A 14,913-nucleotide genomic window follows, 5' to 3' on the forward strand; every position below is an offset into this window, starting at 1 on the left:
GTTCCTTGAAAGAGTGAAGCCAACTACGTACATTACATTGGCCTGCACTCTCTGATAAGGTCCAATTGAGCAGTTAACCCCATCCAAGTGTTTTTATTTTTGATTAACAGTACAACTTTATCACACGTTCCATTTCCTATGATCATGTGGAGTGAGGCCAACATTTATGCATCTCCAATTTTTAACAAATGTTGACTTGTTTAGAGAGTTGAGAAACAAAAGAGGGACTTACCTGCATGAACAAAGTAGGCCAAGTAGAGGTCAAGCTCCTTCACAGAAACTCCAATGTGATGAGGCTGCACACACAGCCCTGGGTTCGAGCACTGTGGGGACTTTACCAGCCTTTCGCCATCAGTACTTTCGAGGGGAATACCTTTGAATAAAATGACCATGACCAGATCCAACCTCCAGACTTTGTCGGCCTGACGCAGGCAGTCGATCCTCCTCATCTTACCCTTCTGGTCGGGGTTGGACAGCACGCAGCACGGGGGCTTCTTCCCGGTGACCGTGAGCACAAAATCCTCCCGGAACTCTGGCCGGATGTCCTTGCGGAGCTTGGCCAAGAGGCGTGATGCCCACTTCTGCTTGACCTCAGGCTTCTCGCTGAGCAGCTCGTCCTTGACCGCGCGCTCCTCTTCCTTAGACATGCGCTTCTCATGCTTCTTGAAGTACTTTCTCTTGCGGGCCTGCAAGTTGAACCATGTGTAGGCAAACGCTCGCACGTGGGGCAGCAGAGCTTCGATGAAAGGATGGAACTCATCCTGTGAAAGACAGGAGAAAAGAATTAATGATTTGGTGGTAACAAACATTCATAGTGAAAATTTTGTTTATGTAATCGAATAAAAGGCAAAGCAACAATAATCATTACAATTAATCTTGTGAAATCAGATATACATTGAGTAAACACTAATTGACTTGTATCCGAAATACTCGGCAATGAAGGAATGCAAAAAGAACATGCACTACTTCTCTTTGATAGAATATCATTCAAAAAATGACTTTTTAGAAAACAAACATTTTCCATTTCAGAATAATATGCAATGTCTGCCACGTTTGTATGTATGAGTATTTACGTCATTTTTTGCATTTGGGCCCGTTTCATTAACACACGGAGAACGGGCTAACGGAGGAGTTTCTTTGGACCGTACGGACAAAGAGGGAGCAGTGTGAAATACGGCCGTGTCTTGGCTCTCTGGCAAGAATGTGGGTCTGTGGGTGTCTGCCAGAGAGGTGATAGAAAAAGCAACAGCCGAGCGGGAAAGCTGAATGTCTATTTTTAACTGTTCGCCATGCAAACATATATACATGCGCGCGCGCACACACACACACACACACACACACAAAGAGATGTACAGGCAGAAACGTTTCGCTCAGAAAGACTGGGACATTATGTGGGTTATTAGCAGGGAGAGCTGCATGTACAGCTATTAGAGGAAGAATGTGGATAGATGGCATGTTGTGGATCAGTCCGTTACACCTGCTACTAGCACTGTCACACACTGGACAATATGCTCCCTCTCAAAATCTGGCCTCACAACCTAATACAGGCCGTGGAAATGTTACAGCACGACACTAGGCCAGAACGATGCAGCACAACGCAACCAGGCAACAACCTCTTAAAACTACTCTCTCTTAAAATAGTCTCGCGTCTGCAAACTCACACCAGAATATTTTTGAGGAACAAAGAAATTGTAATAATAGATGAATGACCACTACCCTTAAGTCTATTGAACAAACGATCATTGACGGCACAATGTTAGCCTGGTCCCACTTTACTACAAGGACATTTTAGATTTTAAAAAATAAACACAGCTGGGCTACCAAAGTGTAACTAATGTAACTAAACTCCTTTGTAGAAATCCTTATTATATACTAAAAGCGTTCATTACCGAATGAGAAAATAAAAGAGCACTGGAACCTGAAATCTTTCCCGTTATATAAAACAAATCCCCTCCGTACAGCACTTTGCGATATCAGCTGATCTAACAAGGGCTATATAAATACATTTGATTTGACATACGGATACACCGTTCTAACTCAAACTTATAAGTGTACCAATTCCAAACACTCCGTTTCAATTTTGTACCAGCATGCCACACTAGATCACGCTATAAGCAACGGAGCAGATATGCTTCTCTTCTAGGTGAGTGTTTACATGCATATGTACAGTGAGTATGCTGTGGGTTTTATGGGGGGGGGGGGGGCAAGCTACACTAGGCACGGGTCTAACAGTACATTTTAAAATGCACCAATCAAATCCAAACAAATGTTATAAACAATGAGAAATCACCACTCCATCAGAGACGTATTTTAATTTCCCAAATACACTCAGTAGAGGTTAGTGAAGTAGTGAGTGGTCTGGAGTAGGCTTCACCGCAGGCCATTTGACCACCCCAGCCAGTGCAAAATGTACTCAACTACAGATGTAAGATCTTAATTTGAGCCAGTGCAAAGTGTACTCAACTACAAATGTAAGATCTTAATTTGAGCCAGTGCAAGATGTACTCAACTACAGATGTAAGATCTTAATTTGAGCCAGTGCAAAATGTACTCAACTACAGATGTAAGATCTTAATTTGAGCCAGTGCAAAGTGTACTCAACTACAAATGTAAGATCTTAATTTGAGCCAGTGCAAAGTGTACTCAACTACAGATGTAAGATCTTAATTTGAGCCAGTGCAAAGTGTGCTCAACTACAAATGTAGGATCTTCATTTGATCCCGTGCCAAGTGTGCTCAACTACAGATGTAAGATCTTAATTTGAGCCAGTGCCAAGTGTGCTCAACTACAGATGTAAGATCTTAATTTGAGCCAGTACAAAGTGTGCTCAACTACAGATGTAAGATCTTAATTTGAGCCAGTGCAAAGTGTGCTCAACTATAGATGTAAGATCTTAATTTGAGTCAGTGAAAAGTGTGCTCAACTACAGATGTAAGATCTTAATTTGAGCCAGTGCAAAGTGTGCTCAACTACAAATGTAGGATCTTAATTTGATCCCGTGCAAAGTGTGCTCAAATACAGATGTAAGATCTTAATTTGAGCCAGTGCAAAGTGTGCTCAACTACAGATGTAAGAGCTTAATTTGAGCCAGTACAAAGCGTGCTCGACTACAGATGTAGGATCTAAATTTGAGTCAGTGCAAAATGTACTCAACCATTCATAGATTAAATAACTTTTTCCTCATCTTGATACGTGGAAATACTGTACCTCTGACTGGGATGGCATGGCACAATCCTTTTCATCGAATTTCAAGGACTCACACTCCCTTGTCTCATAGGCATGACAATTGTATTGTTTTAAAAACCAGTAAATGGCATTTCCAACTGAAGTAACTTCAGCAAATGTGCTATGAAATATAAATTCTTCATGGCTGATATGAGCATTGTTTTCTGTGGTTTCTGTATGAAAATATACAGTTCCCCTGTCTCCGGGCCATTTGAACAATACCTACATAGTCTACATTCTGCATTTTTGCTGCTTTTGTACATAAATAAAACACACATGCACAGGTGCCTCAACCACTTCATGTATAGGCCTCATTTCAATATATATAATCTGCTGCATTTCCACTACTAGAGTAGTGTATATTTACTGATAAAAGTGTGTCAGTAGAAAATGTTAAGTTGAACTTCCAGCTGTGAAGTTTGTTTTCTTTCTGTTCACCTTGGTGACAGATCTAATGTTTCCAAATAACAGGCCTGTAACAACAGCTCATGAATAACTGTCATTTAGAATAGCAATGATGGTAATCCCCTCCTACTGACACCCACGCCACAACACAGAGGTACTTATGGGAGTGTGTCGATGAGCTTACTTTCTCCTCTCCATGCCCACAACAGTAAACAGACTCAAACAGAGCAGACGCCTCACTAATCAATTGGAGCAATTACACAAAGGTAAATCTTCGAACACCCTTGTGTAGGCCGTAAGGGGCATGTTTTTCCAAAGCCATGCAACGTGCACAACTGTTTCTATCTCTGCATCTTCTCCACGTCTAGACACAAACACTACCATGTGCCTCGAAGGCAGTACGCAATGACAAATTCTGGCAATTATCAATAGTTTTTCTACAAATGCACAAAGAGTGTCAATGTTCAGTTCTAGGTATAATATTTCATGCTTTGCAGTGAACAAAAAATATGGAAGTGCTTTAGGCCTGCCTGTCTTGTATACGATTCGACCCACAAATAAAACTTGCCAGATATGCCAAATATATTTCAAATCAATTGAAAGACTTTGATTATAAGTATTTTTTGCCCAAATATGATGATTTTATTACATACAGCGTCTTTGCAATATATCATTCAACTGTCAATACTTAAAATTTAGTATAGTAAAGATTCTGTTTTATACAGCTGAGATGAATTGTAGTACATGTGAATTACCCTAGTCATGTTTTAAGAAATAAAACAGATTCAGGCAAAATGAGGATGAATAAATATTTTACAATTTTCAAACGAGAAATTTCTCCAAATGTCCCTTCTCAAGTTAGAGTCCATATACTAGTATCAGGTTTCAGTCTTCTCCTTTGGGCCCATTTCACTTATGTCTTGTTGTACATGCACTGTACAATCGTATTAAATATTAATAGATACATATTCAGGACTTATCAGTAATGCTTGGTACTAGAGGTAAATTAGCACTAATGGTTCTGTAAAGGTCTTCCATTGTAACGGTTGGCAAGTCCAGGACCAGAACCCATAATTGCTATTAAGTCAGGTACTTGTCATTTACATACATTTGTGTGGTCATAGTTTTAAAAAATGTTTGAAAAAAGGTAGGCTATATCCCAAAATAATAATGAAAAGTAATGTATGAAAACATGAAATCAACTTAGGGAAATATGATCAAAACTGAAATACAACTGACTTGAGACAAGGCCAATAGATAGGCCTATTGGTGGTCAATATGAAATCAATTTCAAAAATCAATTATATTGTGGCCTTATGCAGCTCTAGGCAATGAAAACTATTCCACACACACACGAAAATCCATCCGAACTTGCACAACTACAATTCAGTTTCTGCCCTCCAATAACGAGGAAAAAAAGGGGAAAAAATATATGTTGTTATAACATTGTAATATGTGAACAATTATAGTTTCAGTTAATGAGTGCGCTTTTTCTCTGTTGATGTACATTTGTATATGGGTCCTCTGTTCTGTCACCTCAACAAACCCCTAACATAATGTATGGAATACAGATGGATATTTTCTGTGCCTTCCTGACGCGCAGCTGCAACTTTCCTCCTGGAGATCTTACATTTACCCCAGGCTACTCGTACTGAGAATATCTTCTCATCTTAAACAAACCCATAACTGTATTATGACACATTTGCTAAAATAATATTTAGATTTTTTTAGGAACGACAGGCCGATGATGCTTTTAAACATTAACGACATTTACGGATATGCAACTGATCATTAAGCAAGCTATTCCACTAGCGTTCCCACTTTGACTAACTTTAGGTCAGGTCTACAAACCACCATATTCCGAGTATCAAACTCTAACAACAATCATTCAAGTCCAAGAAAAGACAACTATCTTAGGGCACAGAAAGTTGTTGAATAATTCTTAAATATAATCGAAGTTCTTGAGGAAGTGCATAGTACATGTCACTCATAGTGCGCAAATAAAAACAATACTATCCATAAAAATCGAATATAATAGTAGCCTAGTAGCCTATTTGAAAAGTGTAATGTCCCAACTTGTGTTTTCCCCGTGCACATGGCTCACCGCAAAGTGTAATGCCAGAGAGTGGCAAAGTTTAATGCCAGAGAGTGGCGGGGACTCGATACTGTGAAACAGTTTTCATTTGGATCATTTTTGGATGCAATTTAGACCAAGCAAATTGCTGTATTTTAAATATTGTGTTCAAAGCCGTAATCGCTACAAAGTGACAACAGGCATGGGATGTTAAACATCCAAAGTGCAGGGACCTGGAAGCCGACCGGGGGAAGCTTTGGAAAATGATGTACCCCATGTTAAAACATTGTGTGCATTCATTCATATCAAATATGTGGAAAGACGCGCCGACAACAAGGTGCACATGTAACTTATAGGAGAGGCCACCTTCATTTTTTGATTGAAACTCTGGATACAAAAAGTAGTCCAAGTTAAAGCCCGCTTGACATCGAGATAGTCCATGTCTATTATTAACTAAAATAGACATGCATATACGTGTGTGCATATATGTAGGAGGTAGGCGCCATCCGCCATGTGGTAGTTAGTTCAGACCGCTCTGAACAAACCAGGAATGTTGAATCTACTGCACACAAAGTTACATGCCTTGAGCAACGTTAGCCCATATCACCCTGTCCCTGAGGAAGAAAGCATGAATGCAATACAAATGGTTAGAGACAGATGAAAGGCTCACTTACCTGTGTTAAGCATAGTGGAGAATACATGTCTGTTGTATCTAATCTTGGATTTGGAGGGTGTATGTATGCGTGTGTGTGTGTGTGTGAGTGTATGTGTGTGTGTTTTGGTTGCTGTGACGGGTCTGCGTGTTTATGTGTGTGAGTGTGTGTACGTGTCTGCTCGTGTATGCGTGGTGGCTGTGTCCGTGTGTGTGAAAAGGGAAAAAAGGAGAGACAGAGAGAAGGGAGAGAGAAAAATAAAGCCTGCTTCTTGCTTTCACATTTCCAACTCTGCGAACTGCAACGAACGCTTCACCGCTGCATAGAGCTGAACTTTAACCCCGCCTCGAGTTACAACGCTTCCACTCTCCGCATTCATCTACCGTACAGTGCAGTAAAAGCCGTAGAGCAGTCCCTTTGTTGGAGAACTCATAACTTTCACCAGAGGCATATTAAACAACAAAAGAAAAGTCCCAACGCAGACTGGCTGTAGCGGAGGTTAAAAATCACAGGAAATAGAAAAAAATAAGGGATCTTCGAACGGTGCAAATCTTGACATATCGTATTAATACCGTTACAAAAAAAATATCTGATTGTCAGACGCTCGTTCTTCTGGACTCGGTAAGAGATCTCTCATTCACTCCACTGAAAGGTTGCAAAAACCGAAAGCATTGAAGGCATGTGGTGCGGCTTGCTTCACCGTGGAGCGAACTCTGGCATGAGTCTGTCGGATTTACGAACGAGAAGGGTGCGGTAGCTAATGGATCTAGTAATGCCTCTGAACACCCAACCAATTGCTTATTGCTGAAGCCCGACAGATGGTTTCCGTTTGGAAAATAATCTTAAACAGGAGACGATAAATTGAATCCGTTTTTTGTCTGTCCTGTATATGGCGGAGAGGAGGATTTTGTTCTTTGGATTACATACGAGGATTCAGCACCCGATCTACATTTATATAAGGTTGAGTGTCGAGCACGTTGTTAATCTTTTAACCGCGGAGAGTAGCTACAACAGCATGCACTGAGTTCCATACAGCTACAATTCACTTTTGTCCACTGTGTGCGGAGGACAAACTCTTGTGCTCACCTCTCAACATAGCTCCCAAAGTATCGACGCTTTTAAGGAAGTGGGCTACTGAGACCAACGTCAATGCAATGAACATGCGGAACAGTAATGTAGCCTATATGCGTACATAGTCTGCAATGTAGCCTGCAATGAACATGCGGGACAGTAATGTTGCCTATATGCCTACATAGCCTGTAATGTAACCTGCAACGAACATGCGGGACAGTAATATATCGTCTACATAGCCTATTTAAAATGTTCAAATTATAAACTGCCTAGTTGAGCCTCTTAGCCCCGCCATGATATGGCTTTTCAAACTGATGCAAACAATGCGAACCTATTAATTTAAATCAGGAAGAGCAGGGATCGCGTAAGACTGCAACACCAACACTGCTAAATAAATGCTCTTATATGATCTTTAAAGCAAATGAGACGGTGTATAGTTGGGAGGAGAGAGCTCGAGGGATCACCACACAGTCGATAGGAGATATACCGCCCCTTTTGAACAAATGCTAAACTTTTAAATTCGTCGGACTAAGTGGGCTTTACTGTATTCCATATTCCAACTATCGACATTCACAACAAGTTATAGCCTAATTATAATTATTGGTCATCATTAACATTAATAGTCTATTAATCTGTAACTAGGCTATTAATATATTAATAGTATTGGCTGATTGTAACTGACATATGCTACATTACATGCAAATCAATGTCTGCTTGGCTAATTTATGTGTATTTGCAAGAACTTGCACAACACATTTCATCAGAGGGGTGCACAGCGAATGCAGACCTCAACAATTCAATAAAGTGCATTAAACTTTACATAACAAAATCCCCATACATACACAATTATATAATATAAACGAGAGAGAGCCATGTGAGATATAAGATTAGGCTACCCCTCATTTTCCTAACTCACATGCCATTATGTAAGCATGAGCAAGATCTTCTCCTATCCACAGCGAAGCTATGTATATTATCCGAAACCAAAGCATCGCGTAACTCCAAGCATTAATTAACGAACACTTGATGCTTGAATTTTATTTCATTAAGTTTCAATCATAACCATCTATACAAAATAATAAATTGTAATGAAACACAATTAAAGCGTCAAACAAACAATTGTTTACTTGGCAATAGTGAACACAACGTGCGTAAAGCATGCGTAATAACTTGGGTATAGAGCTTATATCAAAAGACTGACCAACATCTTACAACATTCCATAATACTCCTAAAGTACTACACTACCCAAACGCCAAAGGTTGGCATCGGTAGCCTATTGTCTGCTTCACCTGCCCTTAATCGAAATAATGTCAACAAAGCAATACTCGCATTTTAGAGGCCCATTTACAGTGTGTTTTAAACAAAAGTAAGACAAATACCAATTAGCCTACAGTAAAGGCATCCAACAATTGGTGTGACGAAGAATTTTGACGGATTTTTCTCCAAAATATCAGATTGTCCTGACAAAAATTCGAGCAGCCCGTGCAGAATCACTGGATCAAGTGTGTGTGTGTGTGTGTGTGTGTGTGTGTGTGTGTGTGAGAGAGAGAGAGGGAGAGTCATACTCTTGATCAAGATAGTGTGTGTGTGTGTGTGTGTGTGTGTGTGTGTGTGTGTGTGTGTGTGTGTGTGTGTGTGTGTGTGTGTGTGTCATGAATGTACTCTGTTTCTGTGTGCGCTGTCCGAATTTGTTATTCGTGAACAACTTCCGTCCAGAGGGAGAAGTCATTTGTGCGCCCTCTAGAAAATCACCAGGGAAGCGGCCACAAGTGGCGAGTGTGGTCTCTGCTGCATCAGAACACTCTCCACACACACCTGCACCAAGACAGCGAGACTCCGCAACCAAATGCATGCCTGTTCACGGTCTAAAGGTTCATTAACATACCAACAACGCCAAAGGTGCACTTGCAACGGTTATATATTGCCATTGCAGCATAATATAATAATAATATAAGTAGGCAAAGGCTGCTTGCATTTACTGAAAGCCCTCACACCAGCCTGAAAGGGATATTACACAACCGCTATACCTCACTGAAGTGTTGATTCACTATGTAGACTATAGATCGTGTGTTGCTCAAGTAATTCATGTTAATAAATACCTTGAAGCAAATACAAGCCACACACCATTGCACCACAATAACCGTGCGGCGTAAGGAAAATGGTCTACGCATGTTGCTCACTACCTCGTGTGCTTGAACGGACACAATAGGTTCAGGATATGTATATTACGCTACTGTATTTTCTCATGTTGCAGCGCATAGAACCTCTATTGAGAATAGGCTAACCTGCTAAAGGCATTTTGCCAGCCTCACCGTATCCATGCCGTCAGTGCGACGCTAGAGCTCCGTCCTCTGATTGGACTAAACTCTAGGGTTTGAAGCCCAGCATCCATCTTATTGGACAAACCCATATCACCAGAATTTCTCGGTATGCATTTATCTGCAATCGCTCGTTTACTCTGCAGAACAACTTGTTACCACATAACGAAACAATGTATCTCTCACTCTGGTCGCTAGAATGGCCTAGCAGACGGCAACACCGGGAGTGCAATGCTCTTCTGTTTTGTCCTAATGCCAAGTTTATTTGCGATATCAAGATATCCGCATTATCAGCATTTGCATACATAGCTGGCAACACAGACCAGTCTGACACGGACTCTTATCAAATCCGTTTACAAAAGCAGAAGACTTCTTAGCCTACATTTAACCTGTGTATAGTCCGTACACACCACGTTTATGCACATGTCCATTACTTCTCAGTGTAAAAATAGATCATAAGAGGTATATTTGCACGTACCATTGTAATGTATAAAGTGAATATACGTGAGCAACTTTAGACTGTTGCGACGAAGTGAAAAAAGTACAACTTGCTTCCGGTGTGAGTATTTTACACTGAATCAATTAAGTATAATAACGCGCAACGGAAAACAGTTCTAGTAAATAAACAATGTCAGGGAGCCTTTCTTCACTCCTTGATATTTGACTGAGGTCCAAACCTGGCAGAACTATCTCAGCTTGGTTTGATAGACTTTGTGCAGAAGTTGCAATCGATTCAGTGAGTCCCCCCTTGTTCATTTCCGCAATCGCTGCAATTTGCATAGTAACCACGCGAACCCGGGCGGCTTCTTTCTTGCCATCTCCTCCCCTCGCGGAGTCACATAGCCTAGTGGCAAATCAGAGTCCGAGTCGAGTGCCATAGACCCCGGTCTGCGTTCCTTTCCCGCACGGAAAAGCTTTTTTTTCACTTACATTTTGCTGCATACCGCACTCTCTTAACCCTTCCTATAAATCTACGGCGCGCTTGGGACAGAGGGAGGAATGCCGCGGCGCCTATATTGCGAACGAAAAAACGTCAATAAGTATAGGCTATAGCGCGTTCTTGCTGCTTTAGCACCAAAGCATTGTTGCAATGCTGGACATCTAAGCAGTATTATACCATCACAATGAGCATCTATCTAAGAACTCCACTGATGGCGAAGTTTACGGCTGGTCGACTGAAACTAACACCAATTCTTTGCAGTGGATTTTCTACTGCTTCCCAATGGAGATATGGCAAATATCAACCATAGGTGTGCCGGTGGGTCGTATTGAATTAGAAGGCATGCATAATCATGTCATATCACAGTCGTAGGCCTGTTTGATGCTTCTACATTCAATTTAAGTGCGATTGGATTTCTATTTCTGAACTGTGTGGTAGCAGGCAAGTTAAGCAGCATATCGACATGATTGAATTGTTGTGGGCTGTATGTATTACTGTGTTGATTTGGCCCTTGCGGTTGAAAGCAGTTAGATATTTTGTGTGAAAGAGACCTATTCTGCAACTGTTGCCGATATAGCTGATATTATGTATGCGAGTGTGGCTAAACATTTTACAACGGGCATGACACGAAAAGTGGTGGTGTTGATTATTTGCTCAAATATCAAAATAAACAGAATTTCTCAATGACAATGTGTTTTTTGCTTGTTATATGAAGTAGCCTAGCCTATGAGTGCGCACGTTTGGGCTAGCAGAGGTGACATTCCACGGAACTCCAATGAGTGTTTCTCATTGAGGTCAAAGCCTCTTATCATTCTTTTGAGCAATGAGGGGCGGTGGTTCCCAGGCATGATGACGTGTACATGTCAAAACGCTTGTTGTGTGTGGAGACGTGCTGAACAGAACGCTATTAACCTGCAGTAACGTGGATTTCAACGAGGCAGGCTCAAGCAGCGCATATCTTCAGTTTTCAGACTCGGTAGCCTACTGATAAAATTGCTTAATATTTTTTTTACACTTAAAATCATGACCATATCTTCGTGCGCAAATGTTTGAAACCGTCATAAGCCAGCAAATGTTTCAAACCGTTATAAGCCAGCAAATGTTTCAAACCGTCATAAGCCAGCAAATGTTTCAAACCGTTATAAGCCAGCAAATGTTTCAAACCGTTATAAGCCAGCAAATGTTTCAAACCGTTATAAACCAGCAAATGTTTCAAACCATCATAAACCAGCAAATGTTTCAAACCGTTATAAACCAGTAAATGTTTCAAACCGTCATAAGCCAGCAAATGTTTCAAACTGTCATAAGCCAGCAAATGTTTCAAACCGTCATAAACCAGCAAATGTTTCAAACCGTTATAAACCAGCAAATGTTTCAAACCGTTATAAGCCAGCAAATGTTTCAAACCGTTATAAACCAGCAAATTCAGTTATGTGGGTGGGAACCACATGCCCCTTGACTGTGGAATTTAACGAGTAAAAAATAATGTAAAAACAAACATGACATATCAAAGACACAAGCATCCCTTTAGTGCAACGATGTAGTCTACACTCCGATATGAAATGAATGAAATACAGAGAAATATTTAATATGATCATTTTTAACATATTTTTGTAACTAAAACAAGTTTGTCCCGAGTCATCATTTAAGTGTTTTCTCTTGTCTCAAATGGTCCATCCTTAGAAGGTTATGTTGTGTGCGTACAACATGCACCGAACAAGTTTGCATGAAGTGTCAAAATTTAGGGTCGCTATTTGCCACAGTGGAATGCCGTACCGATCACTGGTAACTAACTGTAACTTACTTTTGCCCAGCCTCTATGCCTTTCACATACAACAGCCATTCAATGTCAGGTAACCTAGCGGTTAAGAACGTTGAGCCTGTAACCGAAAGGTTGCTGATTCGAATGACCAAGCCGACTATGTGAAAAATCTGTCGATGTGCCCGTGGCGTGAGCAAGGCACTTAAACCTATTGCTCCCGTAAGTGGCTCTGGATAAAAGCGTCTCCTAAATGACTCCAATGTAAATAGCATTGTAATCATTCGATCTAAGTTACTATCAGGTGAAATATGCATATAACTGATTTAGGAAAGTACGCCAATAAGTATATGCTACAGATATTATTACATTTACCAGATACAAATGAGATCTCGTGTTAAATCTATGTCAGGCTGATTGCTAAGGTGCCTTGACAAAATGTATTGAATTCCAATATTAATTGGGTTTCAAGTCGAGTTTGATATTTTGGGTTTCAGAATATCAATATCAGATACCGCTGAGAAATGACCAACTTGGCAACGAAATCAAACTGTACAAAGGGTTCACAAGAAAATTCGTTTTTACGCACGGACTGGACAAGGTTTGGGTAGAGCACAAACAGGGTTTAAAGGGAGATACGCTTTAGGCCTATCAACAATTATCAATGCTTACAGTCACAGGTTTATAACATTCATATACCATGTGGTTTATCTATTAATTACCGCAAAAATAACATGAAGGGATTGGTTCGTAAATTTCATTTTAAGCCTAAAAGGTGAACATATTAATTTATTCCAATTCCAAATGAAACCAATGCAATGCGCATATCCTGATATTTATTAGTACTTGTTTATCGAGTAATATCGATCCAGCTCTTAGCTAAATCCCGTAACAGAATGGCTCGAGAGACGCCTTTATAGTGTTTTCTGCAACATTCTGCAGAAAAAAATGCTCAAAGCTCCAGCAACCAAGCCAGGGCTGCCCAATATAATATGCCAATTTAATAGGGGCAGGGGCTGCCCAATATAATATGCCCAATTTAATAGGGGCAGGGGCTGCGCGCAGTTACAAACAAATCATTTGAATAGCAAACACTGGAATAACAATATCGAATATAACCTTTACGTTTTGAGACGTTGTCAAACCCAGAGTCATTTATTAGACATCAGAATATTAAGGATGTGTTGGAACACCACAAAACAACATTTTGGAGTCTGTCATTCTACGAAAGCTTCTGCGAGTGCAAGGTAACAGAAGCTTGGAGGATCATAAACCATATTAACGATGATTACAGGGTTATTCTTGAAGTGAAATATTGTTATATGACTGTAATATGCGCGTTTGCGAATGCAGGTTAAAGAGAAAGAACTGCCTGCACACATTGTCACCAACATTGTCTCCAACTTTCAGTACCACTTCTTTTCACAGCTCCAAAGTTATGATCTGACATTTGCAGAGGTAATCAAAAGAGTTTGTACAAACTTGCATAGATAGTTAAGGGTATTCGGCCATTTCATTATCGGCAGTAAATCGGATCAAGCATGTGAAAACTTGACTCAGAATTGAATAAAGTAGTTGGCATTCGTATTAAGACGTGTGTGTCGGTTGTTTGCGTTAGCCTGTTGGGACAGTGCAGTAAAACAAAGCGGTCGTAGGCTATTCTTCATGACATCAATCTTACTAATAACTCACGACTAAAACAGCTGAAAACCTGCAATGGGCACAGCCCAAAACAGAGTTCTGAAAAACATTTATTCTACATGCCAAGTTCTTCGATGTGTAAAGGAAACAATGTTCCTATATGTTTGTTGTAGGCAAGGATGAGAACTCAAAATAAATGTATACAGAAGATTTGGGGTAATCAAATACATGTCGGCGACCGCCTCATCGAAATCTAAAAGTTTATGGTAAATGGCGATGAGACTTGTTTTTGTTGTTGTTGTGATGTTTAATGTAGAATAGATGATCTCCCCTAGCTGCAGGTCGACTTTTCTAAAATATGGTGAGAACGGTATAGGGTAATCTCATTTTAAATCACCCATAGCGGGCTAGATAGACACCGTGTTTTATCCATCTTGACAACTTTTAGTCTGAATCAATTCATGTGGATTCTGCTTTGAGGTAAAGGTACACCATTCTCAACAAATACAAAACTAATTCGTCTGGGATGGGTTATTTGCAAAAACAATCTATCCATCATTTAAAGCAAATTAAATGGAGTGGTTTGAGCATTATATTTTTGTTCAAATATAGGCCTACCTGTGAATGAACTGAATACACGTATCTAGAATTGGCACAAATAGGCCTTTTAAATGGAAACATTCGCAACACCAAAGTAATGTTAGGTCTAGCCTATCCCATAACAATAAATGTTGCCGATCTGTTTTTGTCATTCAGGGATGATGTCCTAAAAATATTCAGATTTGTTAAATGTACATTATGTTCAGATGGTGCATGATTTGAACAA

The 14,913-nt window shown here is 40.2% G+C and overlaps 1 protein-coding gene across 18 annotated transcripts in view; it reads right to left on the reverse strand.

Annotated features, from left to right (window-relative positions):
* The window catches only part of LOC110485551 (nuclear factor 1 A-type), a 310,371-nt gene that overhangs the window by 243,387 nt on the left and 52,071 nt on the right, over positions 1 to 14,913 (reverse strand). For 6 of the 18 annotated variants that reach the window (XM_090185052.1, XM_090185691.1, XM_090185198.1 and 3 more), the window contains exons 1-2: positions 6,379 to 7,840; positions 233 to 761 (exon numbers count right to left, since the gene is read on the reverse strand). In XM_090185052.1, the coding sequence (XP_090041178.1) occupies positions 233 to 761; positions 6,379 to 6,405 (556 nt within the window). In that variant the 5' untranslated portion in view covers positions 6,406 to 7,840. Of the gene's footprint in view, positions 1 to 232; positions 762 to 6,378; positions 8,954 to 10,225; positions 11,002 to 14,913 lie in introns of those variants that run through there. The other 12 variants (XM_036946510.2, XM_090185219.1, XM_036946569.2 and 9 more) reach the window with 3 other exon arrangements.

Source organism: Oncorhynchus mykiss, chromosome 1 (assembly GCF_057628025.1).
Source record: "Oncorhynchus mykiss isolate SJ-2025 chromosome 1, ASM5762802v1, whole genome shotgun sequence".
Taxonomy (NCBI): Eukaryota; Metazoa; Chordata; class Actinopteri; order Salmoniformes; family Salmonidae; genus Oncorhynchus; species Oncorhynchus mykiss.